The 24,621-nt window shown below is 43.1% G+C and overlaps 1 protein-coding gene across 5 annotated transcripts; it reads right to left on the bottom strand.

Annotated features, from left to right (window-relative positions):
- Nucleotides 1–183: 183 nt before the first annotated feature.
- On the bottom strand, nt 184–24,382 carry tpm2 (tropomyosin 2 (beta); the record flags this gene model as incomplete). 5 transcript variants are annotated; one of them, XM_084442174.1, is made up of 9 exons in its annotated part: nt 184–1,375; nt 6,122–6,191; nt 6,413–6,475; nt 8,151–8,226; nt 9,032–9,102; nt 10,464–10,581; nt 11,487–11,620; nt 20,412–20,537; nt 24,269–24,382. In XM_084442174.1, the coding sequence occupies 9 exons, from the start codon at nt 24,380–24,382 to the stop codon at nt 1,293–1,295; spliced, it is 855 nt and encodes a 284-aa protein (XP_084298300.1). In that variant the 3' UTR covers nt 184–1,292. The 5 variants fall into 5 exon arrangements, with proteins under 5 accessions (XP_084298300.1, XP_084298302.1, XP_084298304.1 ...); XM_084442176.1 differs by lacking the exon at nt 8,151–8,226 and adding an exon at nt 7,418–7,493; XM_084442175.1 differs by lacking the exon at nt 184–1,375 and adding an exon at nt 2,373–4,830.
- Nucleotides 24,383–24,621: the final 239 nt, after the last annotated feature.

The raw sequence follows: 24,621 nt of genomic DNA, 5'->3' as shown, positions 1-24,621 counted from the left end.
CCACAGAAAAGTTCTGTATTGAGGAGGAGATGTGGCTCTGCCTTAAGGTACAAATCATCCATCATCCATTTTTGTAGTATATGACCCAACAAGATGTGAAACATGCTGGACATTAGCAAACATTTCCAGTACAGTACAAACAAGACTCTGAACTGGACACATGAAAGGAAATCCATCTTGCCTCCAATCTTTTATTTGTCAAAAACAAAGCTTACACAGTCGATTGCATAGGATATGAAAAATGGGTACTAAAAAAACTACTTTCATAGCTGCAGAAAGTGTTTCCCCAATTAATGCTCAGAGCAATTAGCACTTCCCACAGAAATAGTGACATTTGCATTAAAATGTCATAGTTGTATTAGTGGGGGGAATTCAAAAATGAGGACAGATTGTCATGGGTCTTCTCAAAATTGTTGTCAAGGAAAAAGGCAAGAGATTCAAAAATAAACCCTAAAATATATATAATAAAAAAACGTCTCTATAACTCTTTCAATGCATACACTAAGACAACTATGAATAAGACAATGTTTGTATAAGACTATTGGTTGCAATTATATAAGTGTCCATTTGGTAGTGGTAGTTTTGATAACTTGATAGGTCATTTCTAAACACTAATCATCTCAAAAGTCCATATATCATACTGAAATAACTAAGAAGTGTTTAGGTAAATACTAGTCCCCCCCTCTTTGTAAGGATCAGTTCTATAATATACTAGTACAGTAGTACAGTGATCCTATCATTTAATAATGTGAAGAGTGGCACAGTTAAAGCATTCTTTTTCACTGTAGTAAATTTGTATTTGCATAATAGCCTGACACTTTAGGTAAAACTGACATTTGACATTTGTGGGCAGCTAATACATTTCTAAGCATAGGCATCTGAAGTCAGCAGAGAGTGGGAAACTATTTAGCAAATGGACTACAACAAAAGACTGAGTCACATGCAAGATACAAACAACAAACTCCATAATGAACAATGTTTTGTTAAATTAATATTTAAGTCTGCTGATACACTTCACCTTAAGAACTATTAACATTGCAACTAGTTGACACTTCACCTTAAGAACTATTAACTTTGCAACTAGTTGAGTTTGTTACAGTATGTCTTGCATGTGCACCAGACCCTCATATTACATAACTACTACTAAAGATCTGCTATCAAGACCTCTTATAGCCAAGCCCTAGGATTGGTCGAATGTGTATCACATAGCGAATGTCCCCATTATACTGTAAAGCTTTTTGTTCTCCCTCTCTCTTTGTTCATGACGGTTGTTGGTCAGGCCAGACAGAGCTTTATAGATTGTTGAGCTCCAGAAGGGTTTGGTCCAGAGTTTGGTGCATGTCAAGGTTCTCTTCCTTAGCTTGAGCCAGTTTCTCTGGTGATGGGGGGGAAACAGAAGCACAGGTGAGCACCAACAAAGCCCTAGCACAGGTGAGCACCAACAAAGCCCTAGCTCCAGTTGACAATGAACAATGCAATGTGAGATACAGCGCAATCCACATATAAATAGTCTGCATTACTATATCAAGTGTGTTATTGTAGAGTACAGTCCTTTTAGGTCATTTAAAACAGTGGTTCATAGAAAGCAAAAGCTGAAAAGGCAAGCAAATCTAGGCTGTTGTAAAGATCAGTAAGTCTTAATAATATTGCAGCAAAATGTCAAGGCAAGGAATTAATAAGCGTTCTAGGCCAACCAATTGATTCAAAATCAAAACAACTGAGCAGCCATTCTCGTCCCAGACTTCATTGAGTACTGACTTGCTGGTGAGATGCCATAGTGTTGTGGCTCCACACGGGTCAAATGTACAGTACAGTACAGTGCTCCCTGTGTCTACAGACTCGTGAGGTACTGGATGTCATGGTGCACAATGGAGTGCTTCCAGAGGACAGCAGATGTTACTGGCTGACATCCTACTCAATGGACCAGGTGGAGGTGGTGAGTTATTCAGTGCAATGAGCGTAAAATCTGTCAATACACCAGACTCTATGTAATATGCTGATTAATAATTAAATAAATGTACTTAAAAGCTAAATAAAGATTTGCTAGAGGCCACAATGCAATGCAGTCTAGTATACAGAAAACACCCAGAGACTTAATCTGATGTAAACAAATGGGTGTAGATAAGAATAACTATTTCAGCCTAATGTAAAAAAGCATAATACAGGGTTTTAAACGTTCGCAAAGGTTATCAAGTCACATACAGATTTTGCATGCATGTAACAGTCTGAGCAACGATTGTGTATTATATTATTTTTGCATTTGTGAAATAAAAATACAACATTCAACACATCAACCATATCAATCTAAAGGCTTGACAAAGTCAGCAGAATTCCATGCTTACAATTTTGAATTGTACAGCAGATCTACTTTGTATGGTAACTATACAAATACCAGCGAAAATGTTTCAAAAACTGTGATTAAGCGGAAAAGCTTCAAAATCCTGCCTATACCATGTGGTAGGCCTATGTCTATAGTCCAAAGTGTAGATTAGCCCCAGTCAAGTGTTACCGTGGTATTCATGCAATAACTAAGTTCTCACCTTGGTGATATCTTCAGTATCGATTCTGACAAACTTGGAACCAAATATTTAGCATAAGTAAATAATTAAATCTTACAATTAAATCTTAAAAAATGATTTCAGTCCTCCGTATTAAAATAGGCAACACACAAATGCTAAGGTTGGGGGCAAATGAAACCAAACCCTAATTTAAAAAATGAAATTGATTAATCAACCTGATTTTCTCAAATTCTCAAAATATTTTTGCATTAATTAAAAGGAACTGAGACACCCATCCAGCCCTGATGTGGACATACTTCTACTTAATATCAGTCTCACCCAGAGAACTATACTGTAAGAATTGGTTCCACGTTTACCCAGAAATAACAAGTGCACGCTCATAGAAAATTGGAATAGAGGAAGAGTGGAAGCCCATGTGCAAAAGCTTCAGCCTCAACAGCTGTTCAGCTCGTTCAGAACAACCCTCAGTTCATTACTGAGAACTCGGTTTTTCTCCACCTCCTGGTGATAGCGATCTGTGGCGCCAGCAGAGTCATAAAGCCAGCGTGAGGATACAGGGAAAGGGAGAGAGGGAAAGAAGGAGAGAAGGTCACAAAGGTCAAAGGAAGACAGGAGAAGAGGTACTTCACATCTATTGCATTGGATAATACCATTCAAGGAAGACGGGAGACAAAAGCGAACTTTTTTCCTCCAGAAACGTACTTCACATCTACTGTATTGGATAATACCATTCACTTGAACGTCTTTGAATGAAGGAATTCATAGCATGACATGAAACAACTACGGGAGACAATAGATAGTCAAATATTCAGGGGTTTGATGGATATGACTACATACAGTAGTACTAGTATGGACACAGAGAAACCCCTTTCAATACTCTACAAAGATTACTGGAGTTGTTAGATGGTTGAAATTGTGATTTATTGTGTTTTATCTTCCATCTTATTTTTCCTGCTTTTTATTCATTTTATGTCCATTTCTATTTATGTGATCACTCTGTGCATGTACATTCTCTGTTGTAAAGCACTTTGAGCTGCATTTCTTTGTATGAAAGGTGCTATACAAATAAAAATAAAGTTTTATTCAATGACAGCTCCACTTATGGATGTACCCAATATCATTACAAAGACATAATTGGCACAATCAACACTGGTTGACTATAAACTCTTGGATTCCAAATATTTTTTTTCTTCCTGTAAAACAAAATCTCCTGAGTGCTTATGTCAGCAATGCAAGAGTAAAGTCAACCAATGATCTCACAACATCCACCCGTCAATCAATGCTATCTGTCTATCAAATCTGTCTAAAGTTATAACCTGCCCACCTGTCAACATTCCAATCAAATTCCTCTAAACGTTATTTCCTGCCCCTAAAGCCTCGTTGAGTCAGAAATACATCAAACAACGGAAGTTAGATCATCTCAAATGTCTGTTTCAGCTGGACTTTAAGGCTTAAATTAAATGCCGACCTTGAAAAGGCTGATAATCGTTGTGATCATGTGTGGTTCAATAACATCCATAGAGTACTGTTAGGCCTACTTCCTGCAATGAACATAAGCATGGTTGCGCAATGGATGTCCTGAACCAGACCTGGACACGAGAGAAGCAACGTGTGGAGAAGAGAACAGAAAATAGATGACAAAAGGACGTAAAAAACAAACAAACCCGAAGGTACCAAGAGAAGGGTTTGGGACATTTATTACAGAGGGGGAGAAAGGAAAGACATGGGAGAGACATCAATACATACATGGAGAAGAGAGACCTCTGGATGTATCACCATGGTGACAGTGGAACCACAGGGAGCTCGCTAGCTAATCTCAGAAGTGTCACTTTGAAACTGCACAACCATCACTGAACAGTGCCAATACCTGGGACACAACAACAGAGAGGAACCAAGAGAACAGGGGACAGGACGCTCTGGAGGGAATCTCTGTGGGGGGCGCACAGTTGTATCCCTTGGGGTCTCAGATCAGCAAATCTTGTAAACTTAGCATTAGCTTAAAGCCACCTGATCTTTTAAATTCTACATTTGTTCACCAAGGGTGTTTTGCGATAGATGGATAGATCACAGTTCTGCCTGAAAAGATGAGGAATGGAAAAAAAATAAAGACAGAACGGAGAGAAGGATGCTTGAACCCCAGGAGGGCCACATGGAGGTGGAGAGCATCTGAGAGAGGAGTGAAGAAGAGGAGGAGGAGGAGGAGTGAGGAGTGAGGAGTGAGGGAGCATCTAGAGTGTAGTCATGTCGTTGAGGGCCAGGTCAAGCTCCTCACTGAGAGCCTTGCCCTTCAGCTTCTGAGCGTACACCTCATCTGGAGGAGGCAAGGAGGACAGACAAGGGAGAGAACAGACGGACAGACAGAGGACATGGAAGAACAAGATGGAAACAGAACAAGGCGATGAGTGGAAAAAGCAGAAGAAAAAAAGTAAGGAGACCGAAGGAATGCAAAATAAAATTGAAATGATTATGATGAAAGGCAAAATGGCTCAAGACCTTCCTACAAGTTAGCAGAACCAACCCACCATTCAAAGGTTTACTAAATTGTTCCAACACACAACTAAATTTAATTCCAGTCTTATCAAAATGAAATTTAGTTAGTATATCAACTTCTGTATCTTCAATGCAGAATTAAACTCAGTTATCACAACAGGTGCAGTTATTTTAATCTTTTAACTCTTAAGTCCTTACAGACTCCTGTGCAAATCCTCTCAAGGTTATCAGGTCATGCCACCTCGACAGCCATGTTCCACTTGAACTTGAAGTGCAAACCACCAGATAACACAACTTGCTCTCATGCACAGTAAGACAACCTATTCCTATTCTGCCAAAAACTGGACAGTGGCCAAGAGTCAATACCAGACTAGTCAAGTGGAAAGTCAATCAGTCAAAATGTTGAACTATCCCTTGCATAGGCATATTTTACACAGGTGGATACATATTACTGAAGTCTTGGCTGGAATTACAGTATCTGCTAGTATGACTTATGACATCCATAGATACATTAACAGACTAAAGTGATGCATGAAATCAGTCATGGACTGGCTACATACGCAAGTCTAATGTATCCAAGTGTAATAACCAATTAGATGTGTGGTCCCACTGGGGCAGGTAAGCATTACAGATCTACAGGTTTATATTCTACAATGTACAACAGTACATTCATACTTTCCTCCAGTCAGACACCACTTGAAAGCAAGGATAATAGTAAGGCTCATAGGGTATCAAAACGTTGACTGATGATTGGTTGACTGACTACTACGAGGCTCTGGTTGGTTTGGCGGTTGGTATTCAGGCTATCCTTTATGCTTACATTTGGCCATGCCGCCTTGAGCAGAGCCACCTACGTCAAGTCATTAATGGTTAAACTGAATATGTAGTTTCTTGACTGAAATGTCATTACTGTAGAATTTACTTGGAAAGTGAACTAGGATGATAAATCTGTTAGTCATAAGAAAGTGAACTAGGATGATAAATCTGTTAGTCATAAGTCGTTCATGCTTTCAGCATAGGACACACAGGGGTGCAGTTAGTGGCGTCAGAACCAGGGGAAGTCCAGATTCTAGAGGAGTGACTGATGGTGAATGAGAGGGTTGAGAACGCACCTTCCAAATCATCAATGGTCTTCTCAAGCTTGGCCACAGACCTCTCAGCAAACTCAGCACGAGTCTCGGCCTGGGAAAACAGACAGGCACAAGCTGTTTCTAATGGATCTGGACCAGCAACAAGTTGTTGTAGTTTATCTACGTTATGTCATGCTTTATGTCACAGAGTGTGAGAAACAACATTTGAACAGAACATTTAAGACTTACAGATATTCTGTAAAATGGAGTGTTTGATTCTGGTCAACAAAGGCAAATGGAAAACCTTTAATAACCACAGGTACGATAACTAACCTCTTTGAGTTTGTCAGTAAGAACTTTGATTTCCTCTTCGTATTTGTCCTCCTTTTGTGAGTACTGGAAATGAAACAACCGAGAGGACAATTATCATATGTGGGCCAACACTTGTCTTGCAAGGAAATAAATAAATAAATAAATAAAATCACAGTATTGTAATCAATTTAACATGCATGTTTACCTCATTTACACTATCCTATTTAAACAAAATGTATATACTGTAATGCTATAACTTCATACAACATAGGCTCATAACTATCAATTTGTGTCAAGTACTGTATAATAAAACCCATATACAATACTGAGTAGCAGTTGAGTTCTTGTAAAAAGTAAAGGAGAGAGATCGGCATTGGAACATGACATGTTAGAGGTTGTCTGAGGTGAAAAGATTAGCAAGTAATAAGCAACTAATGCAAAGGAAGCTCCTGTACTGTCTAATATTGTCTTAGGCGAGTGTACCGTTCTCAACGCTGTGAGGCAGTCTTTTTAAGTGTAACCATGTATTTGTTTACCACATATCCAGTTTCAGAACCTACCGACTTCTTGTCTTGATGAAAAGACTCAACATATGCTGTATGTGAAACCTCACCCTGGGTGGAACCTGGGTAGAACCTTGGTAGAACCTTGGTCTACTCCAAGCAGTTTGAGAATAAAGCTGCTCTCTTCAGTCAGGAAATAGTAATGGTGGGGGAAGCAGGGCCTTAATTAAAGCTGACTTCTCTCTAGTCTACATTATTCTTCAGTTACCATGTATCCACGCTAACTGGACTAGGCCATCAAAGACCGTCAGTGTATGCATATTCAGAATGTAGATGCATACAGTATGGATGATTTCTGGTACATGTGAACAGTATGGACTGTGTGTGTGTGTGCGTGTGTGTGTGTGTGTACTGTATGAGGGAGAGAGTGATTGGGGGACAGAATGTGTGTGTGTGTGTGTGTGTGTGTGTGCGCCTTTACTGTCTCTGATCAGAGGTCTTATCTTTCCAGCTTCCCTCCTACCTTCTCAGCCTGGGCCTCCAGAGACTTCAGGTTGTTGGTGACATTTTTCAACTCTTCCTCAAGATCACCAGATTTACTGCGCAACGATGAAAGACACAGTGGGCAAAAAGAGGGAGAGGAAAGGCAGAGAGAGCGCGTTGAGAGGGAGGAGAGAGCAGAGAAGGGCAGGATACTCCAACCCTGACCCCGTTAGAGGGAAGGGAGTGTGCTTGCAGGAGAGGAGAGTGCAAGGAACAAGCAACTTACCTGGAGGGTTCAAGTCAGATAACCCTAAAACAGGATCCTTGATGGGCAACACTGCATTAGGTATGTTCCAATGATTTATATATGAATCAATCACTATAGAAAAGCATATATACTTTAACTCCAACATGAAATAGTGAGGGCCACCATTGCAAGTACGACATGGTCCTGTTCTACCAAGCAGGACATAGCCCTGGTCTACGATGTAGGACATAGCCCTGGTCTACCAAGTAGGATATAATCCTGGTCTACCAAGTAGGATATAATCCTGGTCTACCAAGTAGGACATAGTCCTGGTCCACCAAGTAGGAGATGGTCCTGGTCTACCATAGCAATGTCAGCCATCAGGGAGTCCTGATAGAGCCTAACAGGGCCGAGAAGCTGGAGGGAGGAGTGAAAGAAACAGTGAAGGAGGGGAGGAGGATAGGTAGCAGGCCAAGGTTTGGAATTGGGCCCTGGAGCTCCCAGGGAGGGGGCGGGGAAGCAGTACCTCTTCCTCTCCGGACATCATGGACTTCATATTCTGGTCCATTAGTCTAAGCTCCTCCTCCAGCTCTCTGACTCGACTGGGTTAGTCCACAACCAGGAGGGGTGCAGGGAGAGGGGACGAATGGGGCCACAAACAAGGCAAGTCCCAGGTGGAGGGGTGGTGGTGTGTTCACAGGCATGCATTACATCAAATACAAGGGAGAGAACACACACGCGCACACACACGCACAGACAGACACACACACACACACACACACACACATCCAGGTGCCCAACTGTGGTTAGTGTATCCGGTGTATCCCACGTTCTTGTATTTCACACTTGGGCTCTACCAGCAGGAGGTGGGGGGAGGGAACTGAGACCACTAGGAGCAGCAGGTGGGAGACGTACAGAGAGATACCTCCATCCCCCTTCACCACCACCACTGACTGGGGTATCATGTGTACAGGACCACGTAGGAATACAGGGGCTTGAACATTTAACTGCGTATTAGTATGATGGTGCATGTCACAAATACAATGTTGAACTTTTTGGGAGCGTCATGGACCTGCTCCTCCTTGACTCATGTCAGTTATCAAACAGTCATGCATGGTCTTATTAACAGGATGGTAGGTCCATGCAAGAATCTTTAAACAATGAAAAGAACACTTTCAGATTTGCATTTACATAATTGACTTCTTTCTTCATTAAAAATTAGCATGGACAACTACATATGAGATGGGTAAAAAAAACTCAAGGCGACTGTTAAAGTCCATGGGCAGTCAGAATCTAATTGACATTTAAATATTAAGCCAAGTTTGAATGATAAAAGGTTGTTGAGTGTGTGTGTGTGTGTGTGTGTGTGTGTGTGTGTGTGTATACTGGATGAGGGACTGAACTTACGCCTCAGCCACCTCAGCCCGCTCCTCAGATCGCTCCAGATCACCCTCAAGGATGACCAGCTTACGGGCCACCTGCACACACACACACACACAGACACACACACACACACAGACACACACAGACACACACACACACACACACAGACACGCACACGAGCGCACGCGCGCGCACACGCACACACACGCACACACACTCACACACACGCACACACACGCACACACACGCACACACACACACACACAATAGGAAAGAATTCCCTTTTTACTGACAAATACAAGCACACAATACAACAATAGTATGTTCAATGTGGTTCTATGTGCTGTTGTCAAGACTCCGTCTTCCATCTCCCAGAGTGCCTCAGTTGCCCTTAAAGGGGAAGTGTAGTCTGCTGGCTGACTGTTCTGAGCCAGTGAGAGAGAGAGAGAGGCCGGCAGTGACCGGTCTGGGTCTCTGCAAGTACATTACAGCCAACTCCTTCATCTGTTGCTGGGCTAATCCTGTGGGCTGTGCCGAGGGACTCGTGTGAATCACTAGGCCCATCTAAGCCCCACGCCGCCAGTAAACACACTGTTCTACAGCAGGAGCGTGTGGAGCTGTAGGCAGACAGGCAGTCACCTTGGGATAGGGGGGGTGGTGGGGGTTAGACTATGATTGCATGGTATTTACACATGAGCTGTAGCTAAGCTGAGCAAGATAGCTTGAGATACTTTTATTTCAGCGCTGCTAAACTGCGGTGTCAAACTGCAGATATGTGTTTAAACATTACATACAAAGAGGGAGAAATGAGCCAAGATGTCTTATAGAAACATCACGGTCTGCCTGGTGAAAGAGCAGAGTATGAATAGCAGAAATCCCTTCGGTATGTTGTCTGTTGAAGACTAGGGGGCTGTAGAGGCAGGGGGGAGTCTAATAGGTCTGGAGAGTCAGGAATGTGAAGTTAGCTACGGAGAGGGCTGCTTTGATCTCCTACACCATATGTAGTAGGCTAACCTGGAGTCCGCAGACAGAACTGTGTCGTCAGGAAGACATCTTCAAAAGAAACCCAGCTGGTGAGACTGTGGTGATTAGTACAAGTGAACATATCTGAAGAAATTGTTGTAGGAAATCATATTGCACTTAGATGGCTTCCATTTTATTCAGAGAAATGGGAAGTGACACATGTTGATATAAAACCTTTAAATACTCCATATGGTTGGTGTGCTGGACCAGTGTTAGACTAACAAACATGGCAATGGAGGTTATTCATTGAAAGGTCCTAGAGTAGGCTTAATCTGTGTCTGGGAAGCTGGTCTATTGAATGTGCGCCAGACTGGGCCATAATGAAAGGGTTTTCAAATTTGTGTGTGTGTCTTCCAACAGCCCCCCTTACCCAGTTCTAAAGCTGTGGAGCTCTAGTTACTGTAGTCCAACACCAGAGCAGAGAAAGACCCACCTCCTCATATTTGCGGTCGGCCTCCTCAGCGATGTGTTTGGCTTCCTTCAGCTGCATCTCCTGGATCTCCATCTTCTCCTCGTCTTTTGTTGCCCTGTTCTCTATGACCTTCATGCCTCTAGAGGAAAAAAGGAGGAGGATAGACAGCCTCATCAGTGGTTGGTTTATGGGTAATAGCCAATGTGTGTGTTGTGTTTAGAAACATTTCTGACCATGGCTGTCTGCTATGGCACTGTGCGATATGTAATGGCTATAGAAAATAAGAACACGTGGTGAGTTATCTAAATACTCCTTCCTTTCTTCCTAAAACCAAACGTCTGGAAGAACTTGGGTGACGGAAGCAAAATTGCAAAGGAGACAAAAGAGGTTTTCACACTTGGTCAGTTTCAGCTGTTTTTAGTGAACTCAAGCAGTTCCTTTTCATCTTTGCTCATGTGAATGCTCTCTGAATAACCGAACCGAACTCGGACCACCTCGGGATTCTTATTAATGTTATGCTTCTAAGCCTTTCTATCCTGTTGTTTGTTTATTTGTTGTTATTGTTTTGTTACTGTTTGTATTGTATTTATGATTACTCATGTACAGCACTTTGTTGCAGCCATGGTTGTTTTTAAAGCGCTCTATGAATAAAGTTGAGTGAGTGAGTGAGTGAGTGAGTGAGTGAGTGAGTGAGTGAGTGAGTGAGTGGTTGAGGTGTAGTCTTTGCTACTCATGTCAGATGATCATGCCAGGTGGAGGGTAGGTTACAGAAAAGAACAATAGTGTGAATGGAAAGTGGACTGAGACCTCATCAGAGCTGAAGTGGACCAGAAAGAGATCAGAGAGATGAGTCCTCTTTCAAGAGAAGGGCCAGTGTGAATGTAATGAGAACCAAGTTATCTTTCTGTTGGTCCACTTTTCAGTCCACTTCTGGTTATTTTAAAGAGAACCATACAGTATGTGAAAACACACTAAGAATGAATAGAAGGCAGCTAGCTACCACTACTGCGACAGGTGGACTATACTGTATGGATGGAGGCCCACCTCTCGCTCTCGTCAGCCGCCTTCTCTGCCTCCTCCAGCTTCTGCAGCGCCGTGGCCAGCCTCTCCTGGGCCCGGTCCAGCTCCTCCTCCACCAGCTGGATACGCCTGTTCAGGGAAGCCACCTCAGCCTCTGCCTGTGTGGGGAGGAGAGAAAAACTATTAACTAACCCTAACCCTAACCCTAAGCCACCTCAGCCTCTGCCTGTGTGGGGAGGAGAGGAGAACCAGTCAAAACCCCGGAGAAAAACTATTGCACAACACCTCAAGTCTTTAATGTGCTGTGCATAGCAGAAGGTATGTGTTGTTGAATGGTAATGTTCAGTGTGTGTGTGTGTGTGTGTGTGTTTAAGTGTGTGTGTATGTGTGTAATATATACTGCCTAGGACAAAGACCTATGTTTAGAGTTTAGTATGCTTAACACATTTCTCAGAGTGTGACTTCTCTAATTATTTAAATATTAAATAGGGCATGGAAATTACCATGGATAGTGAGATTATTTGGAGAATGTATTATTTGGTTTAGAGATAAAGCTGGACCGTCAAGTTTGCTCAGCCCTAAATAGAATCAGAGTTGCCCAATTGTCCCCATTTTGCTCCATATTAAGTAAGTTAACAGAACACTCATTACGTAAATGCTTTTTGGAACTTTTGGAAATACAAGCAGCCATTTTCAGACAGCCACACTTCAAAGGGCCTCACTGTTCAGCCTTGCTGTAAATTTCTTGCAGGTGTCCCAGGAGTTTGGCCACTGAAATGCATCTTAGATGCTGTATAATGTAGCTCTCTTTAGAACCATCCATTGTTCACACAGCATACGTGCCTCTAAAAGGAACCCTAAAACAGAGAGATCGTGGCTCAGTTGATTTTCCACAGATTTTACCCACAGGGGTACAGATAGCCTACCACACCACACCACAGTTAATTAGAAACACAGACAATCCCGGCATTGAGGTGGAGGGGGGAGGAATGGACCTCTTTACATCGCAAGGGAAGGTAGACTCACAAGTCAGTCTCTAAACACTGTGCTCAACTAGAGACAAAAGACGTGTCCAAGTTTCATCGCTAAAAGTGGGTGGAAACAATTTGAGAGAGAGAGAAACCTGCATTGCATTGACGTTGCTTTCTAATTGGGCAGTGAATGTTTTGTTTTGGTTCTCAACTCCAGTTTGTTTGGAGGACATCATTTCCGGTAGGGAGGCCCTTCACCCTATTGGAGATGTACAAGGCAGTGGCTCTAGTCTAATTGGTAGTGTCAGTGTTGGTAGTGTCAGTGTTGGTAGTGTCAGTGTTGGTAGTGTCAGTGTTGGTAGTGTCAGTGTTGGTAGTGTTGGTAGTGTCAGTGTTGGTAGTGTCAGTGTTGATAGTGTCAGTGTTGGTAGTGTCAGTGTTGGTAGTGTCAGTGTTGGTAGTGTTGGTAGTGTCAGTGTTGGTAGTGTCAGTGTTGGTAGTGTCAGTGTTGGTAGTGTCAGTGTTGGTAGTGTCAGTGCTGGTAGTGTTGGTAGTGTCAGTGTTGGTAGTGTCAGTGTTGGTAGTGTCAGTGCTGGTAGTGTTGGTAGTGTCAGTGCTGGTAGTGTCAGTGTTGGTAGTGTCAGTGCTGGTAGTGTTGGTAGTGTTGGTAGTGTCAGTGTTGGTAGTGTTGGTAGTGTCAGTGTTGGTAGTGTCAGTGTTGGTAGTGTTGGTAGTGTCAGTGTTGGTAGTGTCAGTGTTGGTAGTGTTGGTAGTGTCAGTGTTGGTAGTGGCAGTGTTGGTAGTGTCAGTGCTGGTAGTGTCAGTGTTGGTGGTGTCAGTGTTGGTAGTGTCAGTGTTGGTAGTGTCAGTGTTGGTAGTGTCAGTGTTGGTAGTGTTGGTAGTGTCAGTGTTGGTAGTGTCAGTGTTGGTAGTGTCAGTGTTGGTAGTGTCAGTGCTGGTAGTGTCAGTGGCTCTAGTCTAATTGGTAGTCAGTATTCGGCGCTGTTCTAGCGGCAATATTCAATGGAGGCGTCTCCAGACTTTCAGTGGTGCAGATCTCCAGTCTGGCATCGTGAGATGGTCCAACCAGGGGCTAGTAAACAGCATTGACCTTCCTGAGAAACACATTTGGATACTAGTGCAGATGTTTCACTTTAGTCTTACAAACATAATTTACAGCAAAGATTTTTCGCCACTTTAAATTAAATTGGAGGCCTGTAATAAAAATGAGCCACACAGTAATCTTCCCCAGACTTGCTGAATTAGGGGGAGACTGATAAAGCCAGTCTATGAGTAGTTGGTGATGACTGAGATGACTGGATGGACAGACCCGCTTCCCACTGAGAGAGAGAGACAGAGCTGCTGGCTGAAACAAAAGAGCTAGTGTTCCCCACTCTCCTCTCTTCTCAGAAGAAGACAGCTAATTATCCTCTCTCTCTCTCTCTCTCTCTCTCTCCCAGAGAAATTCCAGGTCCCATTCCACCAAAGCCTATACCGGAAAGCTGTGGAATGCCGTCCGCAACATTTCAAACATTCCAGTCTTTTATTTACCCCAGTTAATACCTCACTTCATCTGGATCTGGTGCAAGTTAAGAGATTACCACTTCAGAGAACCACTGAGGGCTCCATGGAGATTGTTTGGCAACATGACATAACCAGCACACTAAGCTTATCACTGTTGTTGGGCAGATTTATTTGTAGTGTCTAATCTTTCCCAGAGTCATATTGTGGCTTGATGGCCAGTGAACCTCCTATGTGGGGAAACTTGGCCCCTTCATGTGTTATGTGGACTTCAAAGCCATTCAGACTAGTGTGGTCATGTTCCCATGGCCGGCAGCCGGGGGGGGGGGGGGGGGGGTTGAGGTCCAGTTCTTCTGTTAATGGGAGTGAGACTCTGGGCTGGTTGAACGCTCTGACTCAAGGCCATTTCCCCTCAGCTGAGAGTACAGCCAGGAAATGATTAACCTTGTGTTCTACCAAAGAGGAGGGAGGATGAGACGAGGAAGAGAGAGAGAGAATCTTCCACTGGTGATGGAACGGGGAGAGATCCCATTTAACAACCGCTCCTGATCGTGGTGTGCAGACCAGGTTTATATCTTATTATACGGAGGAGGTTGAATGAACCTGTCTTTCATGTTTAAACTTAGAAATGGCTGCTTATCATATAAAATGTGTTGAAAGAACTGATGTACATCTTAAAACCACATTTTATGTGCTGCGTGCTCTGCAAAATCTTAAAACACTTGTAAGTTTGACAGAAAAGGTGAGGAGAGGTCTATCAGCTGCTTTGGTCCTCTGTATCCTCAATGTGCCACTGGCCATCATGATATACTGCAGTAATACTGTATCCTACTACTAGAATAAATCAGCATAATTTACAAATCAAAGAAATTACTGAATTATTTTAACACCACCACATACCAACTGCATATAATAGGGCCGTCCTATAGTTTAAAATGAAACATGACCCTTTCAAAGTGAACAGCAGACACTTGGCTGAATGCGCTCTTGGCCAACACCCATCACTCTGTCCAAACAATGAATAACTACCATTAGTAGCCGTTTATTGACACAATTTATGTCGTGTAGCCAATATTTCAATACACGCCTTAATCTGCTCTAACATGCCTTGGACCCTACAGCTTTTCAAACACATAGGCTACGTGCACCAGCAAATACTGTTGTCCTCGAATAGTAGTTATAACTGCAATTATTTAGTAGGCTAAGAGGGAAAGCGTATTCCACTCCGAGGACAAATTGCTCTTGCCAACGTGAACAAAATGCCTGTTCGACCGGTGGGTCTAATGGGTTTTAACCAGTCCAGTCGTCTCTTACCCTCTCTCTGGCCTGTCTCTCCACATCCACCTCTCTTTGAAGCATTTCGGCGCGGTCCTCCGCATCATCCGCTTGTTGTTGTAATGTCTGAATTTTCCTTTTCACGGCTTCGATTGAGGTTATACTAGACATGGTCAATGTTTTTATACAGCAGTTCTATTTGCAGCGAAGACAGACGAAACAGCAACGAACGCGACGTTGTAGCGGCCCCTCTTCAGACTGTTGAGTCACGCCTTTAGTAGAGACCGGTCGATACAATTTAACAATAACTGCAAGAAGCAATGTCGCCCATGCTGTTTGAATCCTTATGCAAGACGCGAAGATTTGGGTAATCTGCTTTTCACGTGTAACGTGCTCGCATTCTACTCTTTGCCACAGCGGATGCGTCGTTGGAATTCAGGGGAGGCAACACAAAAAAAAGTTACAACTAGTAACTAGTATAGCCTACATTCCTCTTTTCTCCGCCTCCTCCCTTATCTTTTCACAAATGATGTCATAGGTCATGGGCCGGTCGTGTTTTAAAGCAATAGTGGTCTAGAAAAAAATAACATTATTCAAATTAAAAGACAGACCCGTACTCGACTATTCAGCCCAGCTAGGTGTAGGCTACTTAGGTTAATAATTGAGTGGTATTCATGGATGAATGGCCTTTCTAATTATGTGCTCGACAGGGGCATTTTTCTATATTTTGTACACTCATGCACACATATGCTCATTTTGATAGGCCTCTCTTTAGGATAGGCTACAGTAAAGGTAAATCATACCTTTAACCATATCAAAACCATAACCACATATTGGCACATATTGGTATGTCATCACCTTCAGAATGTGAATTTTTCTAACCCATATAATGTGTATAACAACTGGCAAGACAGAAGGGTGGACTTCTATGGATGGTGAAGTATTGGCTCCATTCCACTCTAGTTTCTCATATATCCCTAGATCTCCTCTATTAGTATTAGTATCAGATAAACCAAATTTTGAACTGGCTAACAGTAGGCCTACCACTGAAATAAACAATAAAGAAAAATCTAAAACAGAATATGCTATTTTATCTCAAAATACTTTATGATGATACTACATGCTGGCTTCCAGTGGCTGTGCTAAGGTCTACATTTGCACTTCCATATTTCCGTAAAGCTATTAACTGTATGAATATCAAAAGCCTCCCCATTTTTGTAGATAAGAAGGCTTTTGGGGATTTTGTTGTGGCCCAGGGTTTGAAAATATGTATAGGTTATTATATAATTGTTATTTTTCCACCATGAACTGAGTTTTAATACTACTGCAGCTGCTTAGTGGTGAACTAATTAGATGCTTGTGAATGATGGCGGTTAGGGTTAGGGTTAGGGTTAGGGTTAGGGTTAGTGGGTTAGGGTTAGGGTTAGGGTTACAGTATTGGATAATCTCTCCATGCACTTCAAAGAGACATTAAAGCGTTGTTAACGTTGAAAGTAAAGTTCCTGTTTTAACGATGCCTCACAGAGCGAGCTTTCTCTCAGCACTGTCTGAAGGGACAGACTAATTGTAAAACTGCATGAACTGGAAAGCATGACTTCACCTCACCTTAAACAAATGACTGCATTCTTTCAATTCTTTTCCTTATTTGGTAGGATGATAATACTATGCACAGAGGTGCTCTTCCTATCCAGTTAACAGAGGAGAGACTCACAGTTGAATCATCTTATGATTCTTTACTCATTACACACATCTGAAGGTTTTACTGTCATGTACAGTATTTTATTTTTTTATTTATAAAACATTGCCTTAATGAATATGTATAAATATGTACTAGATACGGTATGTGTTTATCTACAGTAGGTTGTCCTTGTAAAATGCATTGCATCTATATCCTCTGACAATTACAATTCATGTTATCTATATTTCAATCAAACTGAAAGCCATCAGTCCCATTTGTCAGTTTCTGATAAATAAGTCTGTATAAAAAGTAACTAACTCATTCTGGCAAGGTGTCTCATTCTAACTTGCTGACATCATGACAGTGGTGGGGGGGGGGGGGCTGACTAGGGAGAGGGGGTGGTTGGGAGGGAGGGGTGGAAAGTAAGCAGGAAAGAAAGGAAATGAGTGTTTTCAGAGAGTTCGAGACCATGTGATCATGCTGCCAGGCCGTATATGGAAATGGTGAAAGGGGATTAGATACTGATAACCTAAGACGACCATGCGGGAACAAGTCATTGACTTTTCTGTGTTTATATCCTCCTTAGTTATAGAATGTTATACTGTGGGCCCTTTCCTGGTGTGTGTGTATGCAAGTGGGTGATATGTGTTTTGTTTTTTTTACTTAAAAAAAAAAACCAAACTTTTTGGACAAAGTTACATAACATGGTATGACTTTCATCCAACAGTCTATACTGTTTTAATATAGTTAGGTGTGTTTATCTGACCATTCATTCTGGACCATTCATTAGACAGTTTGATATCTCATAATCCTGTCCAAAGACAGTGCAAAGAACAGCATGATATGGTGATATATATGAGCTATATGAGATACAAATGTTTATTTAGAGTGTAAATCTGCAGCTATGGAATAATAGGTCACAAATGTTTGCGTAAAGCTGTAGTATGTAACTTCATATGCTCTAGGACCCTCTTACGAGCAAGCTTGGAACTAGACACAAGGGAACATTCTGTCAACAAGTTAAATTCAGTCAGCTTCAATGTCACAATTTGTGTTTTTGGGTACCCATAAGGTCAAAGAAGAAAGCCTTGTGTTGCTGATTGGATCTCAGCATGTTTTCAACCAGGTGTGGCCACACCTCCATGCTTTTTTTTCTAAATGCTCTGGTGTCGACCCGACATCAAATTATAATAATTATTTAAATTGTTGTAGCAGAACCAAACAGCATTCTACAAAGACATGGTTTTCACAGAGGAGCTCAATTACCCCTCTCAATTTGTCTTAGCAACAAAGAAATATTTAAATATTTTAAATCTTACAAAAATCGTACATATGTCAGCTTTAAAGTTTTCCTGTGGTGTATTTAGAGATGACCCTTTCTGTTCAGGCTGGTCAGCTACCAATCTACTGTAGGCATGTTACTCACCCTACCAAATCATGGAAATTACAGGTTACGATCATAAAATGACATACAATGTTCCAAAGAGTTTGGAAAAAGTTTTTTTTAGCTATGCTGCCCCATCATCCTGAAAAATCTTGTGAAAGGACCTCAAACTTTCCTTTCCTTTTATACCAATTGATTACTTTAAAACCCAGATCAGAGTTCTGTTTACATCAGAATGTTTCTGAGGGTAGAAGACCCTTGTGCTTGGAGACCATACAGAGGATGATCATTGATGAAAGTTCTATACCTTTTTACTAATGTAAACATTTTTAGTTTTTACACCAATAATTAGGAAGCCTGTTCTTTTATGCTTTTTATACTGTTTTATCCGTTGATGTAGCCTATATTATGTGTTGTGTTGATGTAGCCTATATTATGTGGTGTGTTGATTTTGTATCTTATGTCTGAAACTGTGTATGCTGCTCTTCTATGCGGCCAGGTGCCTCACTTATAAAAGAGATGTAATAATTATTCATATCTGTGTGAGCTGCTCTGACATCATGTTGATGCATGACAACGGCGTTTGGTAGAGTTCAGTAAAGTGTTGAGCTCAGTACAGAGCAATCAAAGAAACCCAAACTCAAACTACGAGTTGTTGACAAGTGTTGTAAAGTGTTTACAGAATCTGATACAGGTCGGGTTTGGACGCAGCTGTTGACAGCATGGTGGGTTAGGGTTAGTGTGATTTCCCCCGGAACTGATTGAGAGGTAGGTGAGGGAACCATATGCTGATTGAGAGGTAGGTGAGGGAACCATATGCTGATTGAGAGGTAGGTGAGGGGTAGGTGAGGGAACCATATGCTGATTGAGAAGTAGGTGAGGGAACCATATGCTGATTGAGAGGTAGGTGAGGGAACCATATGCTGATTGAGAGGTAGGTGAGGGAACCATATGCTGAGTGAGAGGTAGGTGAGGGAACCATATGCTGATTGAGAGGTAGGTGAGGGAACCATATGCTGAGTGAGAGGTAGGTGAGGGGTAGGTGAGGGAACCATATGCTGATTGAGAGGTAGGTGAGGGGTAGGTGAGGGAACCATATGCTGAGTGAGAGGTAGGTGAGGGAACCATATGCTGATTGAGAGGTAGGTGAGGGAACCATATGCTGAGTGAGAGGTAGGTGAGGGAACCATATGCTGATTGAGAGGTAGGTGAGGGAACCATATGCTGATTGAGAGGTAGGTGAGGGAACCATATGCTGATTGAGAGGTAGGTGAGGGAACCATATGCTGATTGAGAGGTAGGTGAGGGAACCATATGCTGATCTCTGGTGTGTTTAGTATTAATAATGGTTAGATATACTGTAGTTATGATTTGGAAAAGGCAAGCTGATCCCTTCCCCAAATCCTAACTTTAGCAATCCCATAACCAGACTATAATAACTTATATGGAAGATGCAAAGCTGACTCTAGGCCAGAGTAGGGTCAACCTCTCTCACTCATCCTAGCAGAGTTAGGGAACAGTGGAGGGGTTCTGACTGACAGGGACATATTGTGCAGTTCTTTTTTATACCACACGGGGGTGACAGAGCAGATGAAAGCCTGGCATCCTGGTAATTTATGACCCTACAGATATAGCTGTGCACATTTTCACACAGTATAACTTTACTTGTGGGCTCTTAATGACAGCAGTGGTGAAATGGTGAGAATATATTGCCAGAGGATCTTGGTATCCTTGTTGAAAAGAGACCAAATCATAGCAGTTGATGTCAGATATGCATTACTGTGTATGCTAAGATGTATAGAAATAACTTTTGGAGCTGGTGTACTGTTTAGTGTTTAACATGCAAGATGAGTAAAAATGTCCTTTTTTTTACGAGTTATTGCATTCAAATATGCTCAAGAGCACCTTTTCATTCATATTTACACCATTGATAAATTCCATGTGATAAGTGGGGTTTGTGTGTGTGTGTGTGTGTGTGTGTGTGTGTGTGTGTGTGTATGTGTGTGTGTGTGTGTGTGTGTGCCTGTGCATGTGTGTGTACTGTATGTGTTTGTGTTTGTGTGTGTTGCTACTGTGTGATGTCACTGTGGTGACCTCTGGGGTCGCTGCGTGTCACTCACGTCTGTGGCTTTCTTCTCCGCCTGCTCTAGCTTCTCCTGGGCATCCTTCAGGGACTCTGAGTATTTATCCAACTCATCCTCCACTCCCTTCAACTTCTTCTGCAGGCCCAGCAGTTCCTCTTCAAGCTAGGAGACACACACAAAGGGGGCAAATACACAGAACACACAAGATAATGTTTGGAATTTATTCAACACTTGTCTCTTTGATATCTTACCGCATTACAAGTTACAGTCCAGTAGTACTATGGAATTCTTATATCAAAATCACAGTTTATTTCAACCAAGCCTGAAACCCAGCTCACTAAAACGTTATTTCTGGTATCAATTCAATACCGGTCTATATTACAATGATTGGTGATATAAAGTTTGGTTGTATAGTACAGCTTTATCACAGTGATGTATCAATTGAAAAAAAACATTGATACATCACTCCACATAGCTATGTGGGTCCACTAACCCTAACCCTAACCCTGTCCTCCGGTCCACGAGTCCCAGGTTTGAAACCCTGCTCTAAATCTCCTAGCGGGGGTTAGGGTTAGCGGGGGCAGCCGTGCGGCGGCGGAGGGACCGGGCCGGTCGGGGGGGAAAGCATGAGGACAGACTTATAAAGGGAAAGCTGCCATAGTCCCTCTCAGGTTCACAGAGTGACTGTGGGCTGCAGCTGGTGATGGTCCCTCTCCCCTCTCAGCTGGCATCAAATAAACCCGCTGCATTGTCTACAAACCTGGCAGCCAAGGCCCACAGGCACAGCGCACACTCTCATAAAAGTAACCACCTATTTATTGTACTTGGTGACGCTAGTGGCTACTGCTACTGTATATGGTCTTGGGAGTGCAAAAGGAGGAGGAGAAGCTTTGGCCTTGGCCATTTATACTTATGTTTCCTATTTGTGGTTACTGAGTCAATCTTATAGTATCAAAGTGTGTAAAGCTAATGTAACAGGTTTTTCATTTTTCAATAAGCCAGACAAATGATTCAGTTCATTGAGAACATTGTTAGAGATAATCTCAGGGCCCTTTGTGAATGACAGTGACACTACGCGAACACTATGTGCCCAATGACGACTGTCATTCTTATATTACATCTGATGGGTTCTATTGAGCGTTTGGGCTCCAGCTATGCGCAGCACTGCACCTTAACCAGTCCCCTAACCTAGCCCCTCTCATCCCAAACCTAGTCCCCTAGTCCCTCTCATCCCAAACCTAGTCCCCTAGCCCCTCTCATCCCAAACCTAGTCCCCTAGCCCCTCTCATCCCAAACCTAGTCCCCTAGCCCCTCTCATCCCAAACCTAGTCCCCTAGCCCCTCTCATCCCAAACCTAGTCCCCTAGCCCCTCTCATCCCAAACCTAGTCCCCTAGCCCCTCTCATCCCAAACCTAGTCCCCTAGCCCCTCTCATCCCAAACCTAGTCCCCTAGCCCCTCTCATCCCAAACCTAGTCCCCTAGCCCCTCTCATCCCAGACCTAGTCCCCTAGCCCCTCTCATCCCAGACCTAGTCCCCTAGCCCCTCTCATCCCAAACCTAGTCCCCTAGCCCCTCTCATCCCAGACCTAGTCCCCTAGCCCCTCTCATCCCAAACCTAGTCCCCTAGCCCCTCTCATCCCAAACCTAGTCCCCTAGCCCCTCTCATCCCAGACCTAGTCCCCTAGCCCCTCTCATCCCAAACCTAGTCCCCTAGCCCCTCTCATCCCAAACCTAGTCCCCTAGCCCCTCTCATCCCAGACCTAGTCCCCTAGCCCCTCTCATCCCAAACCTAGTCCCCTAGCCCCTCTCATCCCAGACCTAGTCCCCTAGCCCCTCTCATCCCAAACCTAGTCCCCTAGCCCCTCTCATCCCAAACCTAGTCCCCTAGCCCCTCTCATCCCAAACCTGGCACTTGCCGGTTCGATGGGATTTTAGGGGGTGACATCTCTGACCATGGACCCAGCCTTGACCCCCTTTTATTCTTTGTGGGACAACAATTCAAAGAAGGTGTGGATCTTTAAATAGAAGACTGAAATAGACCTGCCAGCGTCAAGGCTGCGGCTAAGAGAAATGGTGGTGCTGTAGTAGGAATAGCAACAAGGTGTGTTCTTCTGGGAACAAAGACAGGCTGGGGCGACGGTGATATTCATAACCACATATGTCGCAAGCTGACCACGTCAATTAAACACAGGAGCGAGGTGGGATGGAAAATACTTGACGGAAGATACCAGGTCTTCAACTCCAGAAACATTTACTGTAAGCCATACCATAATTCCCCAATTCCCACCCTGGAAGCTAATGTTCTCCATGGTGTTGCGAGCGCCAGGGGCTGAGGGGGTTTCTGATTCCCATTCCTCTGCTGGCTTTCCTAACTTGGGGACCAGATGGAGAGAAGGGGACTCACATAACATAATGGGTTATGCTCCTCAAGGACAGGTTGGATCGAAGGCCAAGATCTAGTAATAATTTCTGCCATGGAAAACAGCTAATTTGTGAGGAACATAATATAATTTACAATTACAGCTTGGTCATTTAGCAGACGCTTATAACCAAAGTGACTTAACGTTACAATGTTTTGAGCTAGGGCCGGGATCAAGGGCATAACGGTAGGCAATGATTGTCATGTGACGTTGCCCAGTCTGGAACCAACAACCTTTTGGTCACTGGTCAGATGCTCATACAGTAGATACAATACAATAATGAAGTGACCAAAGACGAAGATATACTGTATATGGATTTAGGAAGAATCCGGTTCGTCACCATCATCACCCTCGATAGAAGCATGTGAGACGTGACAAAGCTTTGATAATAACATTCATAGACCAGGATAAGGATATGGTTGAGTGGCCTAACGATTCTTTCACCAAAGTCTTGAGAAAAGGCCCGTTTAGGGCTTCCCTCTTCCCCATGGGAAATGATAGTGGGCGAGCAATGTCCCTGGGGAACCATAGGATGAAGATAAAGCTGCTAGAGCGACCTGCTAACCCTAACCCTAACCCATCTCAGAAGAGTGAACGTACATCATGGGAATCAGAAAAGTGAATGTACATCCTGGGAATCAGTGAAGTAGGGAGACAACGGAGGGCACAAGGCATTGGGTCTGGTTAAGAGATGGAGTTGAATACATAAAAGATGACATATTAGAAAACAAGTTTGCTGTGATCCCATCTTGTTTGCTTGTTTGATAGTGTGACTATATGTGGGTTTTGATAGTGTGACTATATGTGGGTTTTGTATCATCAAAGGTGTGCCAAAACCACAAGGCATGATTTGGCAGAGTCTCCAGAAACCTGCTGTCCATTTTAGGGATGGTGGCTAAGCATGTATACGCCCAAATCACATTTCTCTCCCTCATAGCCCTGTATTGTATAATCATGAGAATACTAAATTGTCTCTGCTCTGAGAGCAAATCCTACTAAAATAATGGACAGAAAGACGCTTATGTTTAATGATGTATGATTGATTACATCTGTGTAACTGTCCACTCCTTAAACTGTAGATGTACAGTCACAGATGAGGTTGGAAATGGAATGTCACTCATTCACACTGGGCTTCATTAGATTCCTCATTAGTGTGCTTTAACTCAGGCAATCTGCCACAGCCCATAATAACCTTTAAATGGCAGGGTTGCTGAGCTGAGCCACTTGGTGTAATATGTCATATTTAATCAATCTATGTCACTCTGACGATGTCTGTCATACCCCATAGTCCCTTCCAACATGTATTATTCAGTGAAATCACATATCGGGCCTCTCCTCTCCTTTAATCTTTTTATATAATAGTTTTCAGACATGTTTGCTCTATTTCCCTGCAATCAATCTGAAGATTAACCACACTGTCCATAACTCCCATACCTGTTTGAAGATCAACCACACTGTCCATAACTCCCATACCTGTTTGCATTTGTCCTCTGCCCCCTTTTTGTCCCCCTCGGCTTGTTCTGCCCGATCGATAGCATTCTCCTTATCCAGTTTCAACATCTGCATTTTCTTCTTGATGGCTTCCATGGTTGCTTTTGGTGTTTTCTCCCAATGCCAGGCGAAAAGGGATCAGAGTTGGTAGTCTCGACAGACGCGCACGAGCCCCACAGAGACGCAGAGGACTGAAGTGCACAGGAGCTGCAGCTCGAGCCGAGTGATGAACCACAGCTTGTCTAGGACTGGGTAGGGGGAGGAGGACTGGGTAGGGGGAGGAGGATCTAGGACTGGGTAGGGGGAGGAGGATGCTTGGACTGGGTAGGGGGAGG

The sequence above is a fragment of the Borostomias antarcticus genome (assembly GCF_949987555.1).
Source record: "Borostomias antarcticus genome assembly, chromosome: 8".
Taxonomy (NCBI): domain Eukaryota; kingdom Metazoa; phylum Chordata; class Actinopteri; order Stomiiformes; family Stomiidae; genus Borostomias; species Borostomias antarcticus.
The sequence above is the reverse complement of the archived record's forward strand: the minus strand, read 5'-3'. Positions and strand labels throughout refer to the sequence as shown.